Consider the following 24413-nt stretch of genomic DNA (forward strand, 5'->3'; position numbering starts at 1 on the left):
AAGCCATTGTTAAGTAGTTATGAGATTTTAAAACTCATAACACATAATAATTTTAAATTATGAGATTTTTCAACACTGATGTTTAAAATTTAGGCCAGTTTAACATTGGTCCTGTTTTGTTTTTGTAGAACCTCACCAAACTCACTATTATGAGAGGCAGCTTCTCGTTTTACAGCAGTAACCCAGTTCTCCAAACTTCCTAGACTTCACCTTTGTAATATCTAAATTCCCTAAAGGTTCTCATTGGTGTCTTTCTGCCCTATTCTGTACTGAATTATTATGTCTTTGGTACTGACTCTGTTATCAACCAGTTCAAAAATAGCCTCCTCAGTTAAAATTACTGAAAATTATGATGGTATTTTAAAGGAAGGAAATATATAATGAGTGCTCACATATCTGCCCTCTGGTCTGCTCAACATCACTGCTTTTTCTGTACCTACACAAGAAGTCCTTGTTACCTCTGATCCTACTGTTATCCTGAGTAATTTTACTCCCTGGATACTTTATTAAATTTTTAGCCTTGTTTTCAGTACTTCTTTTTCACATTTTGCATAATTCTTTATTTTATTTAAGGCATAAAAAAATGTAAAGTTAAGTCAGGTTGGTTCAGTTGTACTTACTGATGGGTGCACAGTAAATGCATACAATGGAAATTTCTTTTTCTTAGTGCTGGCACTGTTTCTTTGAGAAACCACTTATTTGTTTCCTTTAGAACCCAAGGGATTTTTGCATGGCAGTGCTCTAAACTTATTCATGCCTTCCCATTATGTAATATATCATTCTGCTGAAAACTTGTGTCAGTGGTGAGCTCCCTTCTAAGAATATGCCCCAATGCTAACCTCAGCTTCATTGAAAATGAGGTATTGAAAAGGAGACTCTTTTCTTGTGTAGGATCTGTCAGCTACTGTTTAAGCATAAAGCAGCATGCTGAGCACTCTTCAGTGTGAAAAGGCTTTCAAATACAACTCTGAAAACAGAAGAGATGAATCACTGAGTGTATTGAAGGTGAAGATAAGACTTTTTTCCCCATGTCCCTGGTTTCAAAGAGTGAAGCTAAATAAATGGAAGAGAATGCCAAATTTTAGATCTTCAATGAAATCTATAATTTCCTGCCTGACACTGCAAGAGACAGAAAAGGAATATTCTGACTCCCCTCTGCTCAGGAAATCACACTTTGCGAAAAGGAAAGAATATGAGAAGAGTTGAAGTCTGAACCTTTACATCAGAATAGGGAGGTCAATCCATAGCAAGTGTTCTCCTGCAAATAAATTCTGCAGCCTTATGCTGCTTGGGAAATGCTACTTTCGGGGTAGTAGTAGCAGGGATCTTGATGTGTACTTGATAGAGAAAAATACTTATAGGCTGTATTTACCAAATATCCCTGGTTTAGTATATTAATCATCTTTTGGACCATAGCAGAAGAGAAATGCTGCAAATTAACACAGCATGGTTTTATTGGATATGCTCTTGCATATTGTACTAGCTGCTTAATAGCTGAAATCTGTTTAAAGTAATATTGAGATAAAATAATTAGTTAGCTGAAAAATCTAAGTTCTAGTATAAAAATTTCTAGTGGTGATTACTTGAATAAAAGGAGCCAGAGACAAGGATTAGTGACATACACAGAGCAAGAACAAAGAAATGCTGATTTCTTGCTTTCTCATTTACAATTACTGGTGAAATAAGGACAAATATAGCTAGTAATAGACTTCAACCACTAATTTAATATAAAAATATCTTCAGATAATGAGATCAAATGTTGTTTACTGTCCATGTTTCAGGAATAGGGAGGAATGGGGTGGTCTCCCCACAAATGTTTTTATATTGTGCTGTTCAGCTGTACCTTCAGGTCTATCTCCAGCCTTTCAAAGTTTTGTTTAGTTGGTTGCTGGCTTCTCCTTTCCTTCCCTTCTGCTTTATAAAATATTATAGTGAGGAAAATGATAGAGCGTAAGTTTTGATGGCCACAGCAGTCAGTCTTACCAGTCCAGCCAAAACGAGCAGTGCATGCCCTCCATGCTAAATACTTTGTGGCTGTTTTCTTTGGGTGATACAATGATGATGATATCTTTCCATATCAGTCCTGCTTGTCTCAGACATGTGAAAAGAACTATACGTAATGGAAGTGCTGGAATATACTACTTGAGGAATTGCTAGGTCCTTCATCTACTAACTAAGAATAATTGGCAATTTATCCTCCTTGCCTCGGGGGAACTTTCATGTCTTTGTCCACAGAGCACTCAGCAGATCTTAACAGCCCCTTCTTCTATGGCTGCCACATAAGCCTTAGTAGCTCGGAGGCACAAGGCATATAAAATTGTTCCCTTATATAGATGAAATGAAAATTCTTCAGAATCATCCTGCTGCCATCAATCTTGCATCTTCCAGCCTGGAAGGATGGGCTCCCATGTGGAACAGGAGCCTGACTAACTAGCCTACCTTCAAAATCCGAAGCCTGTTTCACTTTAGCTAGATTTTACATAGATGCAGTTCTTGGAGACAACCATAGTCAGGATAATGCAAAAGAAAGCAAGACATATATGCTTATTTTATCATCAGAGAGATTTATACATATTTGTCTTATGATTATCTGAAATTTCAGAAACTTACCCACGAGAAAATTTCTCTTAGAAACTTGTGGCATGAGACAGTAAATCTGTACATTTTCTGAACTCTTACCTCAAGGCCACAATCTAAATTGATAAAAAATTCTGAGTCCTGGATATTTTCTGCAATTTGTTATACATTGATGCTCATCAGTGTTGTGAATGCCAGTTCCCCAGCAAGTAAACTTTTGCTTTGCAAATGTTGCATGAAATACAAGTAGCTATGTAAGCAGCAGGATTTTGCAAAGCAAATTTGTCAGACTTCACGCTTGATGCCATTGCTCTGAGAATGTTAAGCTGCTAAATGCATATAAGTCACAAATTGAATTTAATAATTTCTCTCTTCACTCTAGCCACTTTTAAGTGTAAAAATACATTCAACTAGGAAACTGTATTTTGAGCTACATTTAAATGTGTTCAGGCACAAAATTATTAATTTTCTTATTAAAGAAAAAAAAAGTTTAAATGGACATAATTTCAAGCACTTTATTTCCATAATCACAACAAGCTTAATTCCCACATTAGTGATTTGGAGACAGTTCATTTATATTCAAACCTGTACGTTGTAGCATCTCAAAAAATATAGTCATTCTAAAGCAAAATATTGTGGTGTCTTTATTTTATGCACAAAGTTAACCTTTCATAATTTTTGTTTTGAGACTTCTAGTTTAATTGTCCTAATCCCATTAGGATAACTTCCATGCTAAAAAGAATAAATTCTGCTGAACTTGGGCCACCATGTACTGGGTAACTGAGTAGAGAAAATATGCCACAAACTGCTCATTGAATCAGTGAAATGATAGAATGGAAATCAGAGATTATTCATTTTTCAATTGTGGGGTTCTCTTCAGCCAAGTGGAGGTTTCCACCATTAATAATCAAATCTCCTATTTGTATTATAAGTAAACAATGCTAGTTAAAAATTATTATGTATTTTATGTGATGTATTTTTAAATCAGAGAAACCATTTTATTGGAGAAATTAGTTGAATATATTTTGAGGCTGATATTTCTCACACATAATTTTACTGACAGAAATATAATATATTTTAAACCTAAAAAGTGTTTTCTTTCAATTGCTTTAACTTCATTTATTTATTTATTTATTCTTAATTTTTGAACGCAGTCATAGAAAGATAAAAAATCCAACCTTTTCCCTTGGGAAATCCTTTATGCCTCTTAGAAGATTTGTTTGTTTGTTTGTGTTTCCCCTCAAAATTCTAGATTCTCTGAACAAAATACTTCATATAAATTAATGATTACTTTTGACAAAGAAATAATTATTTTTTAAAAGCTTCTGCTATCAAGAGATATCTACGCTTCACACAATGTATTGCAGCTACACAGGGCAGGAATGAGCAGCTAAAAGAAAATTTTTTTTCAAAATTGAGAAAGAATTTTCAGCAAATAAATCAGAAAACAAGTAGAGAAGCTGTTTCTTTTAAGGTATTTTTCTAATAAAAGATATAAAATAAAACAGTGTAATAGTAACTTGGTCTTGAAGACACTATGTGATTGTTTGACTTATAATGAAATGCTGCCAGGAAATTGGTGGATTTGCTTCAAATTCTCTCTCTGGAAATTACTCTCTTCAAATTACTCTGTCTGGAAGCCATAGTGAACCATCTGACTGCAACCACAGTGTTGTTTCACAAGGTGGCACAGCTACTCTTCATATTGTGCATGTATATGTTCCTCAACCAACATCTAATCAGGCTCCCAGTGCAGCTGTGAAAGAACCTACCTGTGTTGAAACCCAGAAAGCATAAGAAAGGTCTCAGGCCTAAACAGGATTTCAGGCCCATTCCAAGGTTTGTTGAAACCTATAAGCACCTTTCCAATGTCTTTGATAGGAATTGAATAGTTTATCCATGGCATGTTTAAATTCTCCTGCCAGGCTTTCTAATCCCGTGTGTGATTAGCTACAGCAGACAACATATTAAACTTCTCAAGGAAAATAATCTCATAATGCTTAGCTCTTGTCTGGCTTTTTTAGAAATCTTAGTATGATTACTAATACATTCATCTAATAATAAGAACAAGAAGCTGACACATCCAAAATCCTAACAAATTCAATGGGATGGCTTCTACTTAAGTTCAGAGTACTGACACACTGAAAGAGTGGAGTCTAATCATAATTCTTATTTTGCTCTCTTAAGTATAATTCTTTGTATTCTTAATTCAGACTTTGGAAATATGTCTCTAGGTTCAAGAGGGAAAAGTGACATACAGAAGAAATTTTTTTAAGGCTTTACATAACAATTGCAAAATAATGTCATTGCAATGTTTAATGAAGAGGGTCAATCTTGTAACTATCCTTATTTGTCCTTCATCCAGACATTTAAAGTCACAAACTACAAGGCTATTCTTTTAGGTGACCTTGATGTCAAATCTGAATAGAAGTCATATTTGAGTAAAATTCCTAACAAACTTGGAAAAAATGTTGTTTGCTATCAATTTATTACCTCTTCAACAGGTCTTTAAAAAAGGATTACATAAATGCACAAAACCAACGCACCTAGGATCAGACTAATGACCATACAGTTCTCTCCTTCTAGTTTTTCACTGTAAGATGTCACATGGTTAATTGACACTGGATGTTGGAAGATGCATATGTGTTTATTGTTATTAATTATTTTGTTTCTGTTGGTTTATAATGAAAGATAACTATTCAGTTCTTTCTCTGGGAGCAATAGTTACTCATGTCTGTAGACATACTGTTATTTCCTTTCCAGAATTTTCTTCTGAGTGGATTTTTTTTTTAACTTAGTTTAGATTTTTGTTTACTTTGCCAGATTTTTCTTTTCAAACTGCTTGAGCAGCCTTAAAGCAGTGACTTCTACCTTTCCCACACCACACAACAAAGTATGTCACACCATTTCCTCACATGCATTTCTGCGGTCTGCAGATTAACCAGTAACGTATTTGTGCACATAAGATACTGCTATTCTATTAGAAATTAATCTTCTATTTTATCTTCTTTTGTTTCCAAGACAGAAAAAGAAAAAAAGACCTCTTGTGGCCAGGTTAAGCACATGGTTCTATTAACTTTGATAGTAAAACAATTAGTTAAAGCTATCAAAACAAAAACTTTTTTAGTCTTATGAACATATTTTACAATTTTTAAAGAAAGCACTACACAGTGTTTTTCATTTTCCTGCTGCAGATATTGCAGGGAAGTTGTGTTAAACAAGAATGGCTTTCAGCTTGAATCTTGATCTTCCTCCTTCCAGGCTGTTCTCAGAGTGCATGGAGAATTTGTTTGCTGAAGTCTTTAAAAGAGAAATTTTCAGTTGTGCTCCTTATAGCTACAGCTACCTCTCCACCAGGATTGACGTGCACTGGCTTTCTATCTGTCCTAAGCATTTGGAGGCACACTTTGCTGACCTTCTTTCAAATAGCAACTTTGCTGACTTTCTTTTAATCTTTCATCTCTCATTAGAGTAGTAGGCAATAATGTGGGACAAAAGTGTTAAGACAAACCTGTTTAAACTTGAGACTATCTTCCATTCTAGTCCATGGCTGTAGGGGTACCTGACAAGGAAGAGAGTAAACACTGCTGTCCACCACTTTAAACCTTTCAGTGTATCCCATATAGAGGTGGGAGATATGTATGGAGGTCTTCTATTTGTAAAATATTTTGTCTCATTTATTTCTCTTCTATGAATAGAGGGAAAACAACTACAAAGTACAGACAAGATAAACAGTCTGAAATAGCAGTAAAAATAAAGCAGGTCAAAAAAATGTACATATAAATTGTCCATGTAAACTTTTCTGTAATAATATGTTTTCATTAATAATGGACAAAATGTTAAATCTAAACAGATATTCAGAAGTACAGATTTCCCAGCATAGTCTATCATATTATTTAAATTTTGTTTTTATTTGTGTATGAAACTGCACATTTTTCTTTAAATTGCAGATCGTCTAATTTGTTAATTTTCCCCAAATAAAAGATGGGTTTAGTAATAGCTGATGCTGGGAAATCATCTTGAATCTAAAATTGTAATTACTGACGGATTTTCAGAAGTGCAAATAATTCTAGAAGGCACAAAGGTTTTATTTTTAGTGGTACCTGTTGCACTTCACTGATTTAGGTCTGGAACAGGACTGTGTGTATGAGCATCAGAATTGGCTCTGTGGACAATAGTGAAGGAGCAAGATATTGCAGTTGGCTTCCTGCAGCACAAGCTTTAATTTCTCTTCAAGGAAATTCTGATAAAACTGTGTTGGGCGTTAGGATTATTCCTTTTGTTTCTTTCTCATGGAATTTTATCCCATCTGTTGCTAAGAAACAGTAACTATCGATACTTTAGGGAAAAAAAGATGTGTCTGGGAGGAGGAGGAGGAGGAGGGGCAAGGGTGCAGCTGGCTGCTCTCTTTACCTGTGTGGTTTTCTCTTTGGAAGGGCAAAGATACCACAGAGAGCGGCTAGGCTCAGCTCCTCTCCCTCTCTCGATGTCGGCATCGAAGGGGAGAGAGGCTGTGGTGGCCGCAGGGAGAATTCGCCGGCACTGCGAGGCTCCGTCTCCCGCTGCCTTCCTCTACCGTGGGTGAGCTCTGCTCGTGGGAGCGACACCACAGGCACTGGGGTCTCATTAATACCCTGCCCCGCTAAGAAAAAAAAGACCTTTTCACCATCTGCTCGGGTGCCTCAGGGGAAACCCCGGGATTCCCGGGCCCCTCCCCACTGAAGGGGAAGGGTGGCGTTGGCAAGGTAGGATTCACTTCCCAAGCAGGAGGCAGGAAAAGGGTTTGCATGGGATATTTAACCTTAACTCCACCCTACCAATTTCAGTGCGAAAACCCAGGAAGTTTTGATATTCTTTAAACAAACTGTGCCTGCTTTGTGTAAACCGAGATAGTGAGCTATGACGATCAAGGGTTTCCACAGGTACAGGGAAGGCGCTGCCAACTGGAAGTCACCTTCCCTGGTCCCAGCAAAACCCACCTCCTGCCACGGAAAAAAAGGGAAAAAAGTCAACCAATTTCCTCAGACGTGCTTTGTTCTCTGCCTCTTTTTGTTGTCTCTGCCGTTGTTGTTGTTTGTTTGCCTTCTTACAAATACACATACAAGTAAAGAACTTTTATTCCTTTTCCCATATCTGCCTGAAACCCCCTTAATTTCAAAGTTATAATTATTCAGAGGAAAGGGGGTCTTTTTTTTTTTCTGTTCCAAGGGAGGTTCCCACCTTCCTTCACAGACACCTATTTTTCAAACCAAGATGGACCATAAGGGCATAAGGAGCTGACCTCTCTTGAAAAAAAGGGGTATATTTATCCAAGATTTGTCTGGATCTGGTGACTAGCAAAATCAATAGGAAAGGCTTTAACCATATGCAGCTGGATGTCTGTGAGGGTTAATATTTTGGACATATAGTTACCTTCCAGAATGAAACAGTACATAGAAATGCAAATGGTTATAGAGACAGATGTTGCAATAACGCAAACACAATGTAAAAATACCAAACTCAGCCATAAACCCTGAGGAGTTTTGAAACATAAGAATGAAGACCAAAGATAATTTATTTGTTAAGATGCTATTAATGAATATGATTACCCAGGTGTATCAATGAATGCGCCTACAAAAATGTTATAGAATGCTTGGCAGTTACAACTACTTCTCTGTAAATGATGTCTGTATGCCTCCCTAGTGAAACCAAATGCCCAAGGGGAATTTCAAGTTTAGAGCTCCTGTAAGTTTAGAAACAGAGAAATTAAGAATTAGGAATCAAGAATCAAGAAATGCTTTAACTAAAAAAGGAGGGCTGACAAAACATTATGAAATGTTTACTGCTCCCACAAGAGCAGGAAGAGACCAAGGCTACAAGATAAGATAAAGAGGTAGAATGTGTAAGCAGGATGCAAGGACAAAGGCACCACGGGATGAGGGGATTCTTTGGACCCCTAAGCTGGGAAAAAATGGTACCAAAGTCTGAAAGATGGTCAAAGGACTAAAAGGAGCACGTCCAAGGAGACAAGGTGAAAAGTTCAGCTGAGAGGAAGATCACTTACTTCAGCCCCAAAGACCCCCAGATGACCACCAGAGTGACCAACAAGGAGCAGTGCACAGCTGCAAAGAGGCGTGGAGCTAATTTTAATATGAAGTGGGGACAAGAAGGGTTAGGAAATTAGTAAGTATTACGCATATTGTGTAACCCTAGTTTGTAGAAAATAAAAAGAGAAGGGCAAGTCTCCAGGGTGTGCATGTCTTTGGAGGAGATATCCCCCCATGCACCTCAGTGCTGAAAAAATACACCTGTGGGTTATAGAGTTTTCTTTCCACATATCAGTTTCCTCTTCAAAGACAATTGATATTTCTTTATCTTTTGCAGGTGTGTGTGCTAGCTCTGATATGAGCTGTTTTTGTGGAGTGGACACATTATTTTCTGTCACTTTGAGTCAAATGCTCTATTTTGTTTTAAAATCTCACACACTTAAAAGGGTGTTATTTGCTGATTTCAAAGAATGAAAGTGAAAAAGCAGTGAAAAAAGTTTTGGTTTGGATTTGAACTCTGCCATCCACCTGCAAATTTTTCAGATTTGTCTGATTCGTGAAAGAAATAACTCCGTTAATTCCTATATTCCTATATTAATATATTAATATAGGATTAATGTTAATATATAATATATTAATATTAATATATTAATAGCTCAAATTAATATGTTCCAGCCTTAAACTTCTCCTTTCTAGGCATATCCACTTGCCACCACTTTTTTAAGGCTTTTATTTTTATTTTTGGTTTTGGAAATGACATTCACCATTATTATTCTTTCTTCCTAATGGAACTCTTAAAGGGCAGTTAGATTTAGTCAGTGCTTTCCTCCTATGGATCCTATGAAGTTAATATATATGATGTTTTAGATGCCTTTAATATGATTTTTAAAGGCATTCTGGACACAGGTACAGGACTGTTACTGTTAACCACTAGATGCCACCATTGCTCCTATAAAAGTGGTCCAGTCTATGTTTGTGTCCATTAAATCCTACAAACCTTCAACAGATTTCTCTGCAGTGTATCAAAACAGTGGAATAATATTGAACTAAAAATACAGATGCACATAGGTACACATCTTATATTCAATTTCTATATAAATTATTTTGATAATACACAACATTTTGAGGTCCATTTTCAACTCAGAAGTGTGTGAAGGGCTTTATAATCCACTCTCATGGTGATTACACCTTGTTTTGTGACCAAAATAAGAGCTGTTAGATCTGAGGAGCCGGTGCAGCTGACACTGACTGGAGTAATTTCAGTATATGCATAAGCAAGGGAAGTGGCTTAGTGTCGCATTTTGTACCTCTGCAACCCCAGAGCAGTAAGTTGACTGAAAACTTAGGACACCATGATGACGGGGTTGCGTAGGTCTCAAGGAGCCTTTACCACAGGAGGCTGTACTGCACATGACTCACCACAGCCCAGGAACTCCCAGCTGTTTGCAAGGAGCTGGAGGGAAGGGATGGGAGGTAGTACTTTGAAACACAAGGCTCCTAAAGAAAGCTGAGATGCTCATAACACTGGTTATTCCTAATGCCATTGTAAAGCCTTTCTGGAGGACATCCATTCCACTTAGCTCGTCTGTTAGTAGCTTGGGGAAGACAGACCCAGGATTTGCTACCTTGTTGCTCGTATCATAGAACATCTTGGTGCGTTCCTACATCCAAACACAACACTTGGGCTGTTGTTTCTAGCGGTAACAGCTGGAGTGAATGCCTAGTGCCTTACTGATTGGTGTTATGAATGTGCCAGCCTGTGTGCACATGGAGAGGAAATTAATGACGGGCTGCTTGAAAAGGACACTCAGTCCTGCAGAAGCCATAGGGTATGCTTCCTGAGTCTGATGCTTCCACATCTCAAAAACACAAAAGCACACAGCCTGCTCACTGCATGTGGTGGAGTCACATGGAAAAACTGCAAATTACTTCAACAAGTGACCTCTTTGCTGCTAAAGACTATGCAGAGTAGACTTGCTTTGTTTGGTGGGTAAAGCAGTATCTGTCTTTTTCCGAAAAGGCTTGAAATTTTTCTCTCACTCTTTGTGTACTTCTGCTAACATCACAGAACACCAGCTTCTCACACTGACATGTGTCTGACAGTTGATAAAGTGACGTGATAGACATTGCCACAGATTAGCCACGAAAATGGGTGGGTTTGCTGAAAACTATTATATGGTATTGGATCTGTCGTATCGATGCATTTCAGTGAAAAGACCAATGGATGTGAAGAGCAATTTATGGCTTTTTGTTTGAGATAGACATCTTGCACAATTAAATAAGGGATGTATATAAATGTGGAGCATATGCTAGCAACCTTAAACTTCAGAATTAAAACGGTCCCTGTAGGCACAGTGTCCTGAACATTTAATTCCTGCTGTCAGTCATCCTGGACTGTGGACAGTGTCGTTACCCAGAGGTCAGGAGGATGAGGAAGTAATGCTCCGGGATCTTGGAGCTCATGAGAATAAATGTTAACAGTACCAATAATGCTAACAATACTTATACTAATGATGTACTCAGGCCGTGGGAATCCACGCCACAGGAAAAGACACTCTTAGCTGGGGAGTTGTGAACTGTCAGGGGCAGAAAGCAGAGGCCAGAGTGGGGGCAGCGGAGAGGGCTTCTCTCCTCCCGACACGAGATACCGGACCTCCCTTCCATGACCACCCGTCTGAAGAAGATGACCGGGCGGAACGGTCCTATCCGGAGCCCCGTGGTCGCCCTCGGATGATGACGATGATGAGACCCCGGCCTCGCCCGCTGAGACAGCGGGTCCGGGACGCACCGCAGGATCAGAGCTAAGGGAGGCTGTCGGGGAGAGCCCCACCCCTCCGCACCGCCCGGGGGACAACCCCGGCCTGCCCCCGCCCCAGCGGGCAGGAGGGTCGCCGGAGGGGCCCGTCCGGGTGCCGAGGCCGCGGCGCGGGGCATCCGCGAGAGGCATCTAAAAAAATCGTTTCCTTCCGGAGCGGCGGCGGCCGCCACTTCTCCGGCGCAGCTCGGGAGCCGGAGGCGCCCTCCGGGGTGAGGCGCTCGGCAGCCGCGGAGGAAGGCGGCGGGCGCTGCGCGGGGGCCGGGGCGGAGGAGGCTGAGCGGTGGGAGGGGCAGGGAGGGACCAGCCGCGGCGGGGACAAGGTGCCAGCGGAGCGGAGGCGCCGCCGCTCTCGCTCCGCCGCCCTCCCGCCCGCAGAAGTTTGACTCGGGAGCAGCGCAGCCGCCCGGGCCGCCGCGGCGGGGCAGGGACCCGCGGCGGGAGACGCCGCGCCTGAGGCCGCCGCGGGACGGGGGTCGCCTCCAGCGGGACTGCTGCTGCTCCGGGAGCCGCCCCGCCCGCGACATGGCAGCGCGATCCCGGAGACCCTGGCTGAGCGTGCTGCTGGGGCTGGTGCTGGGTTTCACCGCCGCCTCCTGGCTCATCGCCCCTAGAGTGGCCGAGCTCAGCGAGAAGAAGCGGCGCGGCGCCAGCCTCTGCTCCTACTACGGCCGCGCAGCGGGGCCGGGGGCGGCCCGGGGCGCGGCGGCGGCGGGCGGGCAGCAGGCGCCACCGGGGGCAGCGGCGGTGCTGGGCGGCACGAGTTTCAGGAGCAGCCCCTGGGAGCTGCCGCCGGCGGCGGCGGAGGGCACGGTCTCCAGCCCCGCTGCCGGCGGGGAAGGGGAGCCGGAGGAGGAGGACGAGGGCGGCGAGAAGCGGAGCGGCCGGCCTGGCGGCAGCCACAACGGGAGCGGGGACTGGGGGGGAGCCCAGGGCTGCACCAAGCCCCGCAACTTCCTCTACGTGGGGGTGATGACGGCCCAGAAGTACCTGGGCAGTCGGGCGGTGGCGGCTCAGCGGACGTGGGCGCCCTCGGTGCCGGGCCGCGTGGAGTTCTTCTCCAGCCAGGGCTCCGCCGCGCCCCCCGGGATGCCCCCGCTGCCCGTCGTCGCCCTGCCAGGAGTGGACGACTCTTATCCGCCGCAGAAGAAGTCCTTCATGATGATCAAGTACATGCACGACCACTACCTGGACAAGTACGAGTGGTTCATGCGGGCGGACGACGACGTCTACATAAAAGGTGACCGGGGCGCATCCCGCCGGCGGGAGGCAGGGAGGAAGGGGAGCGATGGCTGGGAGCCCGGCGGAGTCCCACGGTGCGTCTGGGAGAGACTCGGTTCCAGCCTGGGGCGGGGAGTGCATGGGGTGCCTCGACCTGCCACGGCCCCGCCGGCGTTCTCTTCCAGCCCCAGTGTGTGGGGCATGGGGACCCGCCTCATCCCTGGGGGAATCCCGACGTGCCCGGGCCGGGCCGTCTCTGTGGAGGCCGCGACTCACTGGAGAGCCAAAACTGCGGGCTGTACCACGCCGGGCACAGTGAGCGGTCCCTTGGATGGGCATGTGGTCCCGGTGCTGCCGTCCCCGCCCTCCCTTCCGTGGCGATCCTCCGGACGAGCCTCTGCCGTGGTCCGGCGGAGAGGGTCTGGTCCTCAGGGCGCGGCGGGCTGCGAGGCAATGCAGGACCCACGACCCGACCGCAGGGTGTCTGGCGGTCGCGCCTCGCCCCGGCCCCCGGTGGGGTCGGTGCAGGACTCCTCGGGAGCGGTGCTGCTGTCACCAGTACCAGCTCCCCGCCTGCCTCCACCCTGGGCTGGGCGAGCGGAGTGGAGCTGCTGCTCGGTGCAGCGGGTGCCTCCGGGCAGCGCCAGCCCTGCTCCCGTGCGAGTTTCATAGCAGCGTTAGGACGTGTTGTTCTGCAGCCTGCTTCCTTTTGGTCTGTGCTTGAGGCTGGCATTCCCGCACTTAGGAAAGGGAAGCCGAAGTTGAAAGCATAAGCCCAGGTTGTGAGCTCAGTTGCTTACACTGTAGTAAGTTCATAGGTGGTGGCTGTACCCTTCCCTGTTTGTCAGTTAATTTTGAGTCTTTTAATAGGCTGCTTGCTTATCAGCTGTCATTCACCTTTCAAATAGCTGCAGATGTACACATGTGTATAAATATATATACACACGCATTCTGTTGCAGACGTCAAGTTGTGTTTACTCTGAGCTCATTTCGAAGTTGTACTGAGCTTGTCTTTAATAGATTTCGTAGTACCAAATTAAACCTATCTGGAAACTTAATTTCAAATAAATATTGAACAAAGTTTCCTAAAATAACTACCTAAGGGATTTGGAGGAAAACTGTATAAACATTGTGGCACTGGAACTATTTGAAACTAACAAGAGTTTTACTCTCCTTCCAAGGATTAAACATGTTTTTCTTCATTGATTTAGATTTGCTCTGGTATTTTCAAAAAACAATCATATTAAAATCTTACTTGGTATTTCCCATCCACTCTCTTTCCTCCTCCACCTGGAACTGTATTGTCCAAATTGTCCAACTTTAGGGACTTTCATACTAGCAAGTGCTTTCCATCAGTATTGTTTGAACAGAACAAAGTTCACTGTTAAAAATTAAGTTTTGACCATATTCCAACTTTTGGCTGGAAGGAAAATTTCATTGTAATGTTAATTTTAAAAAAACTGTTAACTTGTCCAAAAATGTTTTCCATAAGGTGTAGAATATTGCTTTGGAAGTTATTTCCTCTGACAGTCTCAGGTACCTGTTATATTTTTATGAAAGCTTGAAGTACAGGAAAAGAGATGGCTGGCAGAGTAGCCGGAGAAATAACAGCAATCTTGTCTTTCTATCAGGTGAAAAATTGGAGGAGTTTCTTCGCTCACTGAACAGCAGTAAACCTCTGTATTTGGGGCAGACTGGTCTGGGTAATATTGAAGAACTCGGAAAGCTGGGGCTGGAGCCTGGAGAAAATTTCTGCATGGGAGGGCCAGGAATGATCTTCAGCCGGGAAGTTCTCCGGAGGATGGTGCCACATATAGGTGAATGCCTACGAGAAATGTACACCACTCATGAGGATGTAGAAGTGGGCAGGTGTGTCCGGAGGTTTGGAGGAACTCAGTGCGTTTGGTCCTATGAGGTAAGTGACAGTGTAAATTGCAGTGTGCTATTTGTTTACAGAGTTTTCCATCTTACAAGGTAAGTAGCTGTATCTGCAATGTCTTTCCACCTTAATTATCTTCCAGTGTTTGCATCAGAATGTGAACTGCAGACTGTAAGGAAAAAAGAGAAGAAAACTATCACAGCATTTTGCTGCAATCATATTTATTTCTACTTGTGTCTTACAGCTTTTGTTGGTCACAATTACTGCAGCCATGTTGCTATGCTGTAAGTTGCTAGAGCATTACCTAGAGGATTTCAAAACAATCCTTGACAGGAAGCTGTTGTATTTGATATATATTAGGTTCAGAACAGATTTTTTCAAGCAGTCTTTTCAAGTTTGGTTAAGCATGAGGCATATCTGCTTGCTCTGCATCACAGTCTCTTAAAATATATTGTGGTGTTTGAAGAATTGCCTGTATCTTCTTGATTACTCAGATGTATTTTATTTAAGTTTGTTATTGACAAAAGCAGAAATAGGTGTTGTTTGATTGGGTTGTTGTTTTTTTTTTTTAACAGAAATGAAATTTGTTACACTGCCCTTCTATAATAGTGTTTAGTAATAGTGTTTTTCTTAGCATAGAACAGTGTTAAAATGGATTAAGAACACAGTTACACAGTGTAACATATTTTCCTACCCTGAACTAATTTTAGTTACAAATTACTTCGTTCACTAGTAGCATTTTCTAAAGTAATAGGGGTTTGTTGCAAAAAGTTTATCTGCAATGCCATAACTAAAATTCATGATGATTTCTCTGGAATTATTGTAGTAATTTGCAAGAGTATCTTCATTGATGAAAATAGGCTCAGTATACAACTATAAGAAAGGGTAAGGGGTGAAACCTAACATGATTAATATTATTTCACTTATTTTGACCAATTCTGTAATATTAATATGTGCTTGCTCTGGTGGCACTCCCTCATTAATCAGGAAAAAATTCAGGCTGCAGAAAGAGGTTATGTGGTATTTAGTGTCAAAAAGTCAGAAAAAATAATTAATTTTGTGTAATACCATTTTTTTTCTGAATGGCCCAGGGAAGGGTGACCATTTATAAATAGCTTTGGTAGGCTACAGTGTATCTAAACAGGTAAATGAAAGAAAATACTACACACTTAGTACTAATTAGGAAACATCTTCTTTGCTTCACAGTAGAAAGATGCTTTTGGAGACTTTTTCATTATGTGCTGTAAAAGTCACTGTGAAGTAATACTCCTGTTGCTCTGGCAGAGTGGGGAAGGCATTTATGGTGTTGATGGAAGTCTATGTAGAAGAAGTATGTAGGAGCAGTGGTTCCTTGTCAGACATCAAGATGGCATGGTACATCCACAGCCTAGTGTTATGCTCTGATGTGTTTGGGCTGTGTCTGTACAAGGATATTTCCAGTCCTTGTGGGCATGTGGTGCTTGCTGATTAGCATCAGGTGACAGTATTAAGATTCTGCCTTGACAGTTGTATCATGGTTTTGCCTTTGTTCTTATGGCTTGACCTGGGGAAAAAGGGAACCAATAGTATTGTCATCATGCTTATAATTTATTTTGATGCTGAATGTCGGGAAATGTTCACTCCAGGCACTGATCTTAAGGGGGATGGAACAAAAATATACAGTTTTGGAGACTGACTTATATGAAAGTCCAGAAGCTCAACTTTTCATGGTAGGATTGAGACCTGGAAACAAACTTTCTGAAAAAAACCTCATGCTTGTATGGGGATCTGGAATAGAGTGACAACAGTCTTGATTGTGTGTTGCTCTTGAAGGACGTGGGTCTATGTAATAAAAAATACAAGAAGAAAAAATATATTGGGCATTGCAACAGTCCCTACTAATTTCTGACCAGTATTTCTGTCTGATTCTGAAGAATCTTTGTTGCCAGTGCAGAAGCTGCTTGGGAAAATGCAGATGATTAAGACAAAGCTGCTTAGGATGTTATCCCAGCATTAAACCTATTTAGATTGGAGGGAGTGAAATGAGGTGTATGGAAAGAGAAGCTGCATTTGTGCTTTGGCATAGTTTGTGCTGTGCAACAGAATGATACTCTACCTGAGCAGATCTGTGTGTCACAGATTGCTAGATTATTTGGTGAAAAGAGTGATTTTTTTTTTTTTTTTTTCCCTGGGGCACTGAAACTGTTTCTGTGTGCTTTTTCATTCCTGTGTTAGATCAGAAAAACTCTCTCTGTGCTAGAGGGGGAATATTCCTTCAGATACATGTGCACAAAATCTAAGATTGGGGCCAGGACTTCCTGTATAGCCAGTTGCACTTTTGTCCTGAAGTCCTCTTGTTCTGTATAGGTATTAAACAGTCCTGTTGAACTGCAAGATTATTATGAACTTAGTTGATTTTGTTTGTATGTATTGGTAAAGATCAATGTAAGCTGGAAACAATTAAAATTCATAGGAGCTTTTTAGCTCCAGAAGAGTTGAATCACTGTTGCCTTATTTTTCACTAGATTTCTTTTTTAAGAACTGGATTGGAAAGTCAAAGACTTGCTAAGAAAACCTGAAATGCATAATCTTTGCTGGATGGCTCAGCTGGTGTAGTTGACTGGTTGTCTGTGAGAGTTTGTTCTGCTGCTACTTAGGGTTAGCCAGCAAGCATATGGTAGCTTATATGCATAATATGCTTGCTGACAAGGAGAGGGTAACAATTTGGCATTCTTTTAAGAATTTTTTTACATTTTTTTGTTGTAAGAATGAATGAGAAAAGGTTTATGAGCCTGCAGTGAGCCATTCTTATGTTGAGCTTTCTAGAGTTAAATTCTAATTCTGCCAGATTTGAAGCCAGGGCTAAAGATTGGGTCTCCCACATACCAAGTGACTCACAGCTGAGGTGATGAGCCTCTCTCTGTCTCTGCTGATGGAGCTCCTCCACTCTAAATAAAGAAGTAGTCATTAGATTGCTGACAGAGTAAATCTAATGACAGTGGTTGTAGGGTCCTTGTGAAAAATGGAGGACAGAAAGGACACTCAGGTTAGTGTCTCTTTTTGATTGCTGTCCTCTGATGGACTTGTGCAGCCCTGTGTGAGCTGGAACAGGGGCAGGATCCACTTTGCTGAGCATGAGCATCAGGAGAAAAGTAGGTGGTCACAGCTGGAAAAGTGTCAAACTGCTTCTTGAGAGCAGCTTGGATTCAAATTGTCTGGAAGCAACAGTTGAACTGTAGCCTAAATCTAGTCCATTTCCTTCCTTCATGAGGAGGAGTCTGCTAGAAGTGTATTTTGGATGGATCATTTTCTTTCTACAGAAGATCCACCTTTCTTCTGCTATATTTTTTCGATTATGTTTTATTTTATCCTTAGTTTTGATGATGCTGCAATGATTGAGCATTGCAGTGATTATACCTCAATGATTGAGGTAAAATAAAACTGAAAAATTTGTCCAAAGTATCTCTGTAAATAGTCTTCTAGTTTTTGTAAGGTCATAGCATCTTCTGTTTCCCCAAACAAGAAACTAAAGATTAAAAGGGCCTTTTGATTTGTTTTCAGAATGCATATTTCAAGCTGTCACTCTCTTCCACTGATTTTGAAGCCTTCAAATGTTTTTATTTTAAAGGAATGAAGAAATTAGCTTGCTTTTAGTGAGTAATGTGTTTTCCATTCTTTTGAAAACAAAAGTATAGTTTTAAAACTGAGATGCTGTGTACTCCCTCAATTTTCTGTTTAAGAGGAACTTGAGTATAAAGGATGATTTGAAATAAAGAGCTGATTGCTTTAGCTCTCTTCCCTTCCCTCCACCTTTTTTTCTAAATATATTTGGGGTTTCAGAAGACCATTTTGTAATTTATAACCTGAGATTTGAACAGATTAAATAGTGTAGCTCCATAAAATGGTGAAATAAAATGCTATGTATGAAATAAGTGACTATAACAATTGAAGGGGGCACTGTCAGGGTATAAATATTACCAGAAAATGTGTTTTTTTAGAAAATGAAAAATGCAGCATAAAATGTCTAAAGACAATTCATTGGTGTATTTGTAACATATATTCAAATGCTTGCAAAGCTTTTCTTTTTGTAGTCGTTTTTCCCTTTTTATGGATGAAAATCATATCTAATGTTTTAAGGTAGAAGAGACCCATAAGGATTATCAAGTCCAGTGCTTGGTATGTTCACTTTAGAGTTAAAAACTACATTCCTTCAAAACATCCTATACAGTATTGATCCTTTGGTACTGTGTAGGTTGATGCTGAAAGAAAATAATGGTACTTCGTACATACAAGTAGTTCACTTAAATGATATATCTATTTTTCCCAGTTTTTTTTCCCTATTTGTTTCCAAAGTTCAAGGACAACCATAGAATACAGTTTCATTACTACAACACTCTTTTATTAAAACAGCTCCCTAATATCCTATTCGTTGTTGATTCTCAGTAGTTACAGTAAATACTGCCGTACATTTCATGGGAAAATGCCTCTTTGGATCAAGCTGTGTGTTCAGAAACTTTTCTTTTATAGTACATTGGTATTTTGACTGTCTCTGGTGGCACTGGAACTTTGTAAACCATTTTATATCTCTTCCTCTAAAAATACTTTATGTATTCTGTTTTAATTTAGGGTTTCCTTCTTGATGTGTTTTAATATCTCATTTGAGGCTTTATCTCTCTCTTTGGTGAAGATCAGTACTAAGCTTTAGGTTCAAACAGCACCAAACAGAAGCATTAGAAGTGTGTGTGCCTTTGATGATAGGATGGTATTTTGCTCATTTTGGGTATTGGAATGATCAGTCTTGAAGCAGCAGTCCCCACCCCCACTTAAGCTGTTGAATTTGGACAGCGTCATTAGGTAGTTACATAAACGCAGCCAATACTTTAAAAAAAACTAATGAAAACATAAAGTCAGCTATCAGTGATCCTAGAATAAAAATGCTTTGAAGAGTCGACTCTTGCAGTAGGGGTCTCTGAGAGTATATGAAGAAAAATCAGATGATCCCAGAGGCCTTTGACCTTTTTGCATAAATGGACATTTTCTGATACAGGATTGCTTGTGTGCTGTTGTTAATTGGTAACTATTTGTTACCAATATCTATCTGATTAGTGATATTAACTGTACTTATAAAATTTTTTACCTGGTTAGAAAAATGAGTTATATTTTCATGCTATTGTAGTATAATGTTTCTGTGTGTACATGATACAAATAACTGTAAATCCTTAAATTCATATCCTATTGCTGTAAGCATGGTGGTAAACCAGGTCATTACTCTTGCCCTGTGTGGCTCTGTCTGGTCCTCACTTGAGCTGCCAGCTCTGACTGTGCTGTGCAGGCTTCCTTCTCTTTCTCTGGCTTTCTACATAACCTCCTGTCATTCATTTACTCTTTTACATGGGGAATTTGGGGAGACTGCCCGAGACCACTGCTTCCCTTGGGTGCATGAACCCTGGGCCTCCTTAGTCCTTGATTCTGTCATGATCAGCTTGTCTGGGAAGTTGAGGAATGTCATGGTGAGAAAGCAGAGTCATCCCTGGGAATTGCATGTTCCTGAGTCATTAGTGTTTCCTCATGTGGCTCAGTACAACTGCAAGAGCTGGAGTTACCATTGTTTGGCGTCTTTATTGTGACAGATGGCATTCCCATAGCTACCATGGAGATGTGCAGAAGAACACACAAGCCTATGGCTATGCTCCACTCTATGAGGGTATCTGATCTGTGGAGCCAAGGGCTAAGAGGGCCATTTCTCACCTGGTTGAGTGCTAAGGTCTCTCACATTTCTGTCCTGGTTTTAGGTTTATTGTCCTGTGTTTTCTGCTTTGCCCCAAGAGGAAGTATTACTCGTGCCTTTTTGGAGTTTTACACCTGGGTAATTGTGACACCTGGTGCTGGGTTACCAAGACATGGAAAGACTCTGGGGCATGTTTTCATGTCCCTGGTATAAAGAATGCATGGCTACACCTTCCTTCTAATGTGTTTTTATCTAACAGCAGCCCTTTGTGTGGAGGACTAAGTGGACTAGCTAAGAGCTTTAGAGTCAGTTGCAAATGTTTGAATATTCTTAAAGCAAGTATTCTAATGTTTTTCCTTTTTAAGAGTAAGCTCTTTTTTGACTTACCAATGGATCCCACAGACAAGAAGAAAAAAAGTTCCTAAATTATTAGAAATGTGTCTTCAGTTCTGCTTATGCATATCCTGAACCATGTCTCAGTGTCTCTGGATGTTTAAAGCTAACCATGTTAGATTTTTTCCCTCAAGTTTGCCGTCATTTTATTGGAAATATTTTCTCAAGACTTTTGTGATACTGAATATATCTAGGTGGTACTTCCACAGATGTCTAGTGCAGAAGTCTAGGTGTTCAAATGTTTAAAATAGTGTTTGTCATGAGCTTATGCAATTGTGGCACAAGTGTTGTAAGAGATAGCTCATGTAAACCCATCAGATCATCAGTCTTTACAGTGTTCAATTACTCTACAAGGAATAAGCTTCATTTTTAAAATGACAGAAACAGATGAATAACTGCATTAGTGTCAGCTTTAAGTGAATTCATGAAACAAAGCAAGATGAAATCCTTATGTTTATTTTTTTCTCTGAAATAGTCTTTATAGTTTACCTTAAAATCAAGTAAACCTAACCACACAGGAGGCATTAGTTTCTGTAGATATTTCCAGAATTATGCTTTTGAAGTTTTGTCTTTCTTAGAAGTTCTAAAATAACTGCTTCACATATATATATATATATATATATATATATATATGACATATGCAGACCTGATTGTGGTAATTAATCATGTTTTGACTAACATTTTTTGATTGTCCTACTTCAGCCTTTCTGAAGATGAATGGTTAGTTGAAATGAAATAGTAGAGAGTTACTGAAAGTGTGTTTAGTCTTCTCAAAGACCAGAGATCCCACAGGTTTTTTCTTCCTGCTCCCTCCTGACCCCCAGTGTAGATGAGTTTTGTTACTGGTTCTGGGCTATTCTTTGTTTCTCTTCTCATCTCAATTTAGAAAAATCTCACAGAGATAACTTTTTCCTGACTTGGACTTTCCAACTTCACATCTTTTGAGATCAAAAGACATGCTTCTACTGAAATAGAAAATACTCACAAAAGAGAGAGGCTGGAAGTTGTAAACAGAGGGAGTTACAAAAATTATTTGAAATAAAAGCTATTAAATGTATTCTTGAAACCTAATGGAATACTACAGTAGGATATGTCTTTTTTCAGAAGAGTAAGCTTTCTAGCTACTCTTTCAGTTTGTATCTTTCTTGGGGTTTTCTTCAGGTAGACAACGAGGCATAAAATGTAGCTGGATCATTTGAAGTCTTCTTGCTCTATTTTACAGTTCTCATTACCAAAGTGCTTGCCAGCTCTTTTCAGTTCTTATGTGAGAAGGCATATATTAACTCATCATCAGCATATGTGGCTGTACCATATTCTCTGCAATATGTTTTTATTTAGTCACTTCCACTGCATAGCATAACACAAAATACTTGAAGAATACCTCACATATTAAAACTGTAGCAAAAATTGCTAGCTTTGAAGAGTTTATTCCATCAGACCAGTGCTAGGTACTGATTTAATCTCAAGATGAGTGCCAGGTTGGTCACTTTTTAGTACATATTTGGAACTGGGGAGCAAATAAATGTGTAGTTCCACCCTCACTGCAATATTTTTAGCTTCTGGGTATTTCTCTAAGCAAAGATTTTTTGGTTTGCCTGTAAGAAATCTTTTAAAGTATTCATATACTTTCAGAAATAAAGAACATCTTGAACTAGAGATATAATTTTAGGAAATTCTGGAGGAGGATAAGCAGTCTGGTAACTGATACAGTCTTCTTGAATGCTGTTTTATGTATGATTTAGTCTTAAGATGAACCTAGGAAAAGAGTTAGTTGTTTGTTTATTTTTAAATGTAGGGATGTTGAGATATGTTTCCATTATCTTTTATGTAGTACTCTTGAGACGCACTTTCAACACATCGGTTGAAGTTTTACCTTTAGTGAAATGAAAGCTAAAAAATCTTTTTAAAAAAGTCTTAAAACAAGTCTTCTGGAATATGTTGGTTTAACCATACAGTTGAATACTGAAAGCTGAAACCTGAGGTTCTGACTGGACAGACTGTCTATTTGGTTTTAATTTTTAGTTTGTGATATTTTATTTAGAAACTTGAAACTGTTCATTTTAATAAGTTTAAAATAATGGTAAGCTTTTTGTTTGGTTGGTTTGGCGCTTTTGTGTGTGTGTGTGACTTTGGCTTTGAAGGAATTTATACTTTCAGGAGTGCTTAAAAGTGCTTTGCAGTGCTTTTAAAACATTTGAGTCCCAAAAGTGGTTTTACTTTTTTTTTTTTTTTAAATTATTATTTTTTTGCAAATATTCAAGAACAAGTTAACATCTGAAGGGCAAAAAATCTCATCACCAGGGACACTGCTTCTTTTGACCCAGGATTTGCTGGTATAAGAGAAGTGCTTGTTCATGGGGTCCTTTCTGAGTGTAGCATCTGTGAATGAGCTCCTCATGCTGTACAAACAAATGCATTGAAGAAATGCAGCATTTCTTCACCAGTATATGTGGCTGCAATGCTGTAGAAATATATGTGGCTTTTGCTGCTGCATGAGACATACACTGTAATTCATCATGCAGGAAAATGTGCATGTGTACATATGCATATGTTTGAAGTGTGTGCCTAGGTGATAACCAAACCTTCAGGGGCATCAGTGGAAGTCCTTTGGAGAATAAGATGTGCTTCTAAGTAGTTACTGCAGTCTCTCCACTGTAAAGCTTAAGAATTTAGCTTTCAGTTTGTTTTAAATTTATCTTTCCAGTTGGATCTATGTCCTTTGATTCTGCATATATGTATTTTTTTGACTTCAATTTAACATAGCTTTTTTTAGCCTTCCTTGTAAGCTTTTTCTTTACTGCTGAAGACTGTAGTACACCTATTATCATAATGACTTTTCGTCACAGAAAGGACCCATCCAATGGACCAGCTCTTATCCTACTAGAATTGCACAAGTTCCTATTGTTGATCGTGACAAAACACAATGACTTTTTATGTAATTTTTTTTGTCAATTTGGGGCAAAATTTTCTGAAGTGCAGTGAGTTCCAGCAGTCAGGGAATTTAGCTACAACAAACGTAGCTAATGACTAAGCTTCTAGGAAAGTGCTTATCTGAGCAAATGAAAGAGTTTTGTTATGTGCTTTTGATGTATTTAATTGTTGTTTTGAAATGATCTGTTAGGTGTGAATCTGGCCTGCAAGAAGGAATGAAAGCAGGTGCTAGTATTCTGCATGCTTTTTTTCTGTGCTATATTTTTGTGGTTTATTTTTTTCTTCATTTGGTAGAAGGAAAACCTGCACCTAACTGAGGGTAGTTGAATACAATATAAAATATTGTCAAATGGTACAAAGTAATTTTGAACAACATAATACTGAGGGTCCAAGAGGGCCATGTAAGTGTATTTCCATTTCTTTTGTGGGATTTAATGCTTGAGGCTTACTTAGAGTTATAGAGTGTATCTGTTACATCCTTGCAAAAATGGATTATTGTTTTTACTTTCAAGAAAGAATTCTGTACCAAAACTATGGTTTGGTATTCCTATTGCCATAGGAAGTTGGTGCTCATGTCACCTCTTCCAAATCTGTTAACCTTAGCTTTTAGTCTATAAAGTCCACCTTTCCATTCTTAAATTCCTAGCCATGCTGTGGTGCTGGCACGTATACTTAAATGTGGCAACGCTATCATAGTAGGGAGATATAAATGATGTATAGTCTTTGTGGGGCCGAGAGCCCTGAGAGAGCTAAGATTGACCTTTTTGCAGTATGCTTATCAACTTGCCCAGCCTGAGCTTCCTAACTCATGGCTGGAAAAATGTTTTGAACAGCAGTGGCTTTATTATTTTATCTGTACTCCTC

The 24413-nt window shown here is 40.2% G+C and overlaps 1 protein-coding gene across 1 annotated transcript in view; it reads left to right on the top strand.

Moving 5' to 3' along the window:
* The first annotated feature begins 11797 nt into the window (after nucleotides 1–11797).
* Nucleotides 11798–24413, top strand: part of CHSY3 (chondroitin sulfate synthase 3) — a 137552-nt gene continuing 124936 nt past the window's right edge. The window contains exons 1-2 of the mRNA XM_058828193.1: nucleotides 11798–12658; nucleotides 14271–14554. Coding sequence (XP_058684176.1) covers nucleotides 11944–12658; nucleotides 14271–14554 — 999 coding nt within the window. The 5' untranslated portion in view covers nucleotides 11798–11943. The remainder of the gene's footprint in view (nucleotides 12659–14270; nucleotides 14555–24413) is intronic.

This window comes from Poecile atricapillus, chromosome Z, assembly GCF_030490865.1.
Source record: "Poecile atricapillus isolate bPoeAtr1 chromosome Z, bPoeAtr1.hap1, whole genome shotgun sequence".
In the NCBI taxonomy this organism is placed as follows: domain Eukaryota; kingdom Metazoa; phylum Chordata; class Aves; order Passeriformes; family Paridae; genus Poecile; species Poecile atricapillus.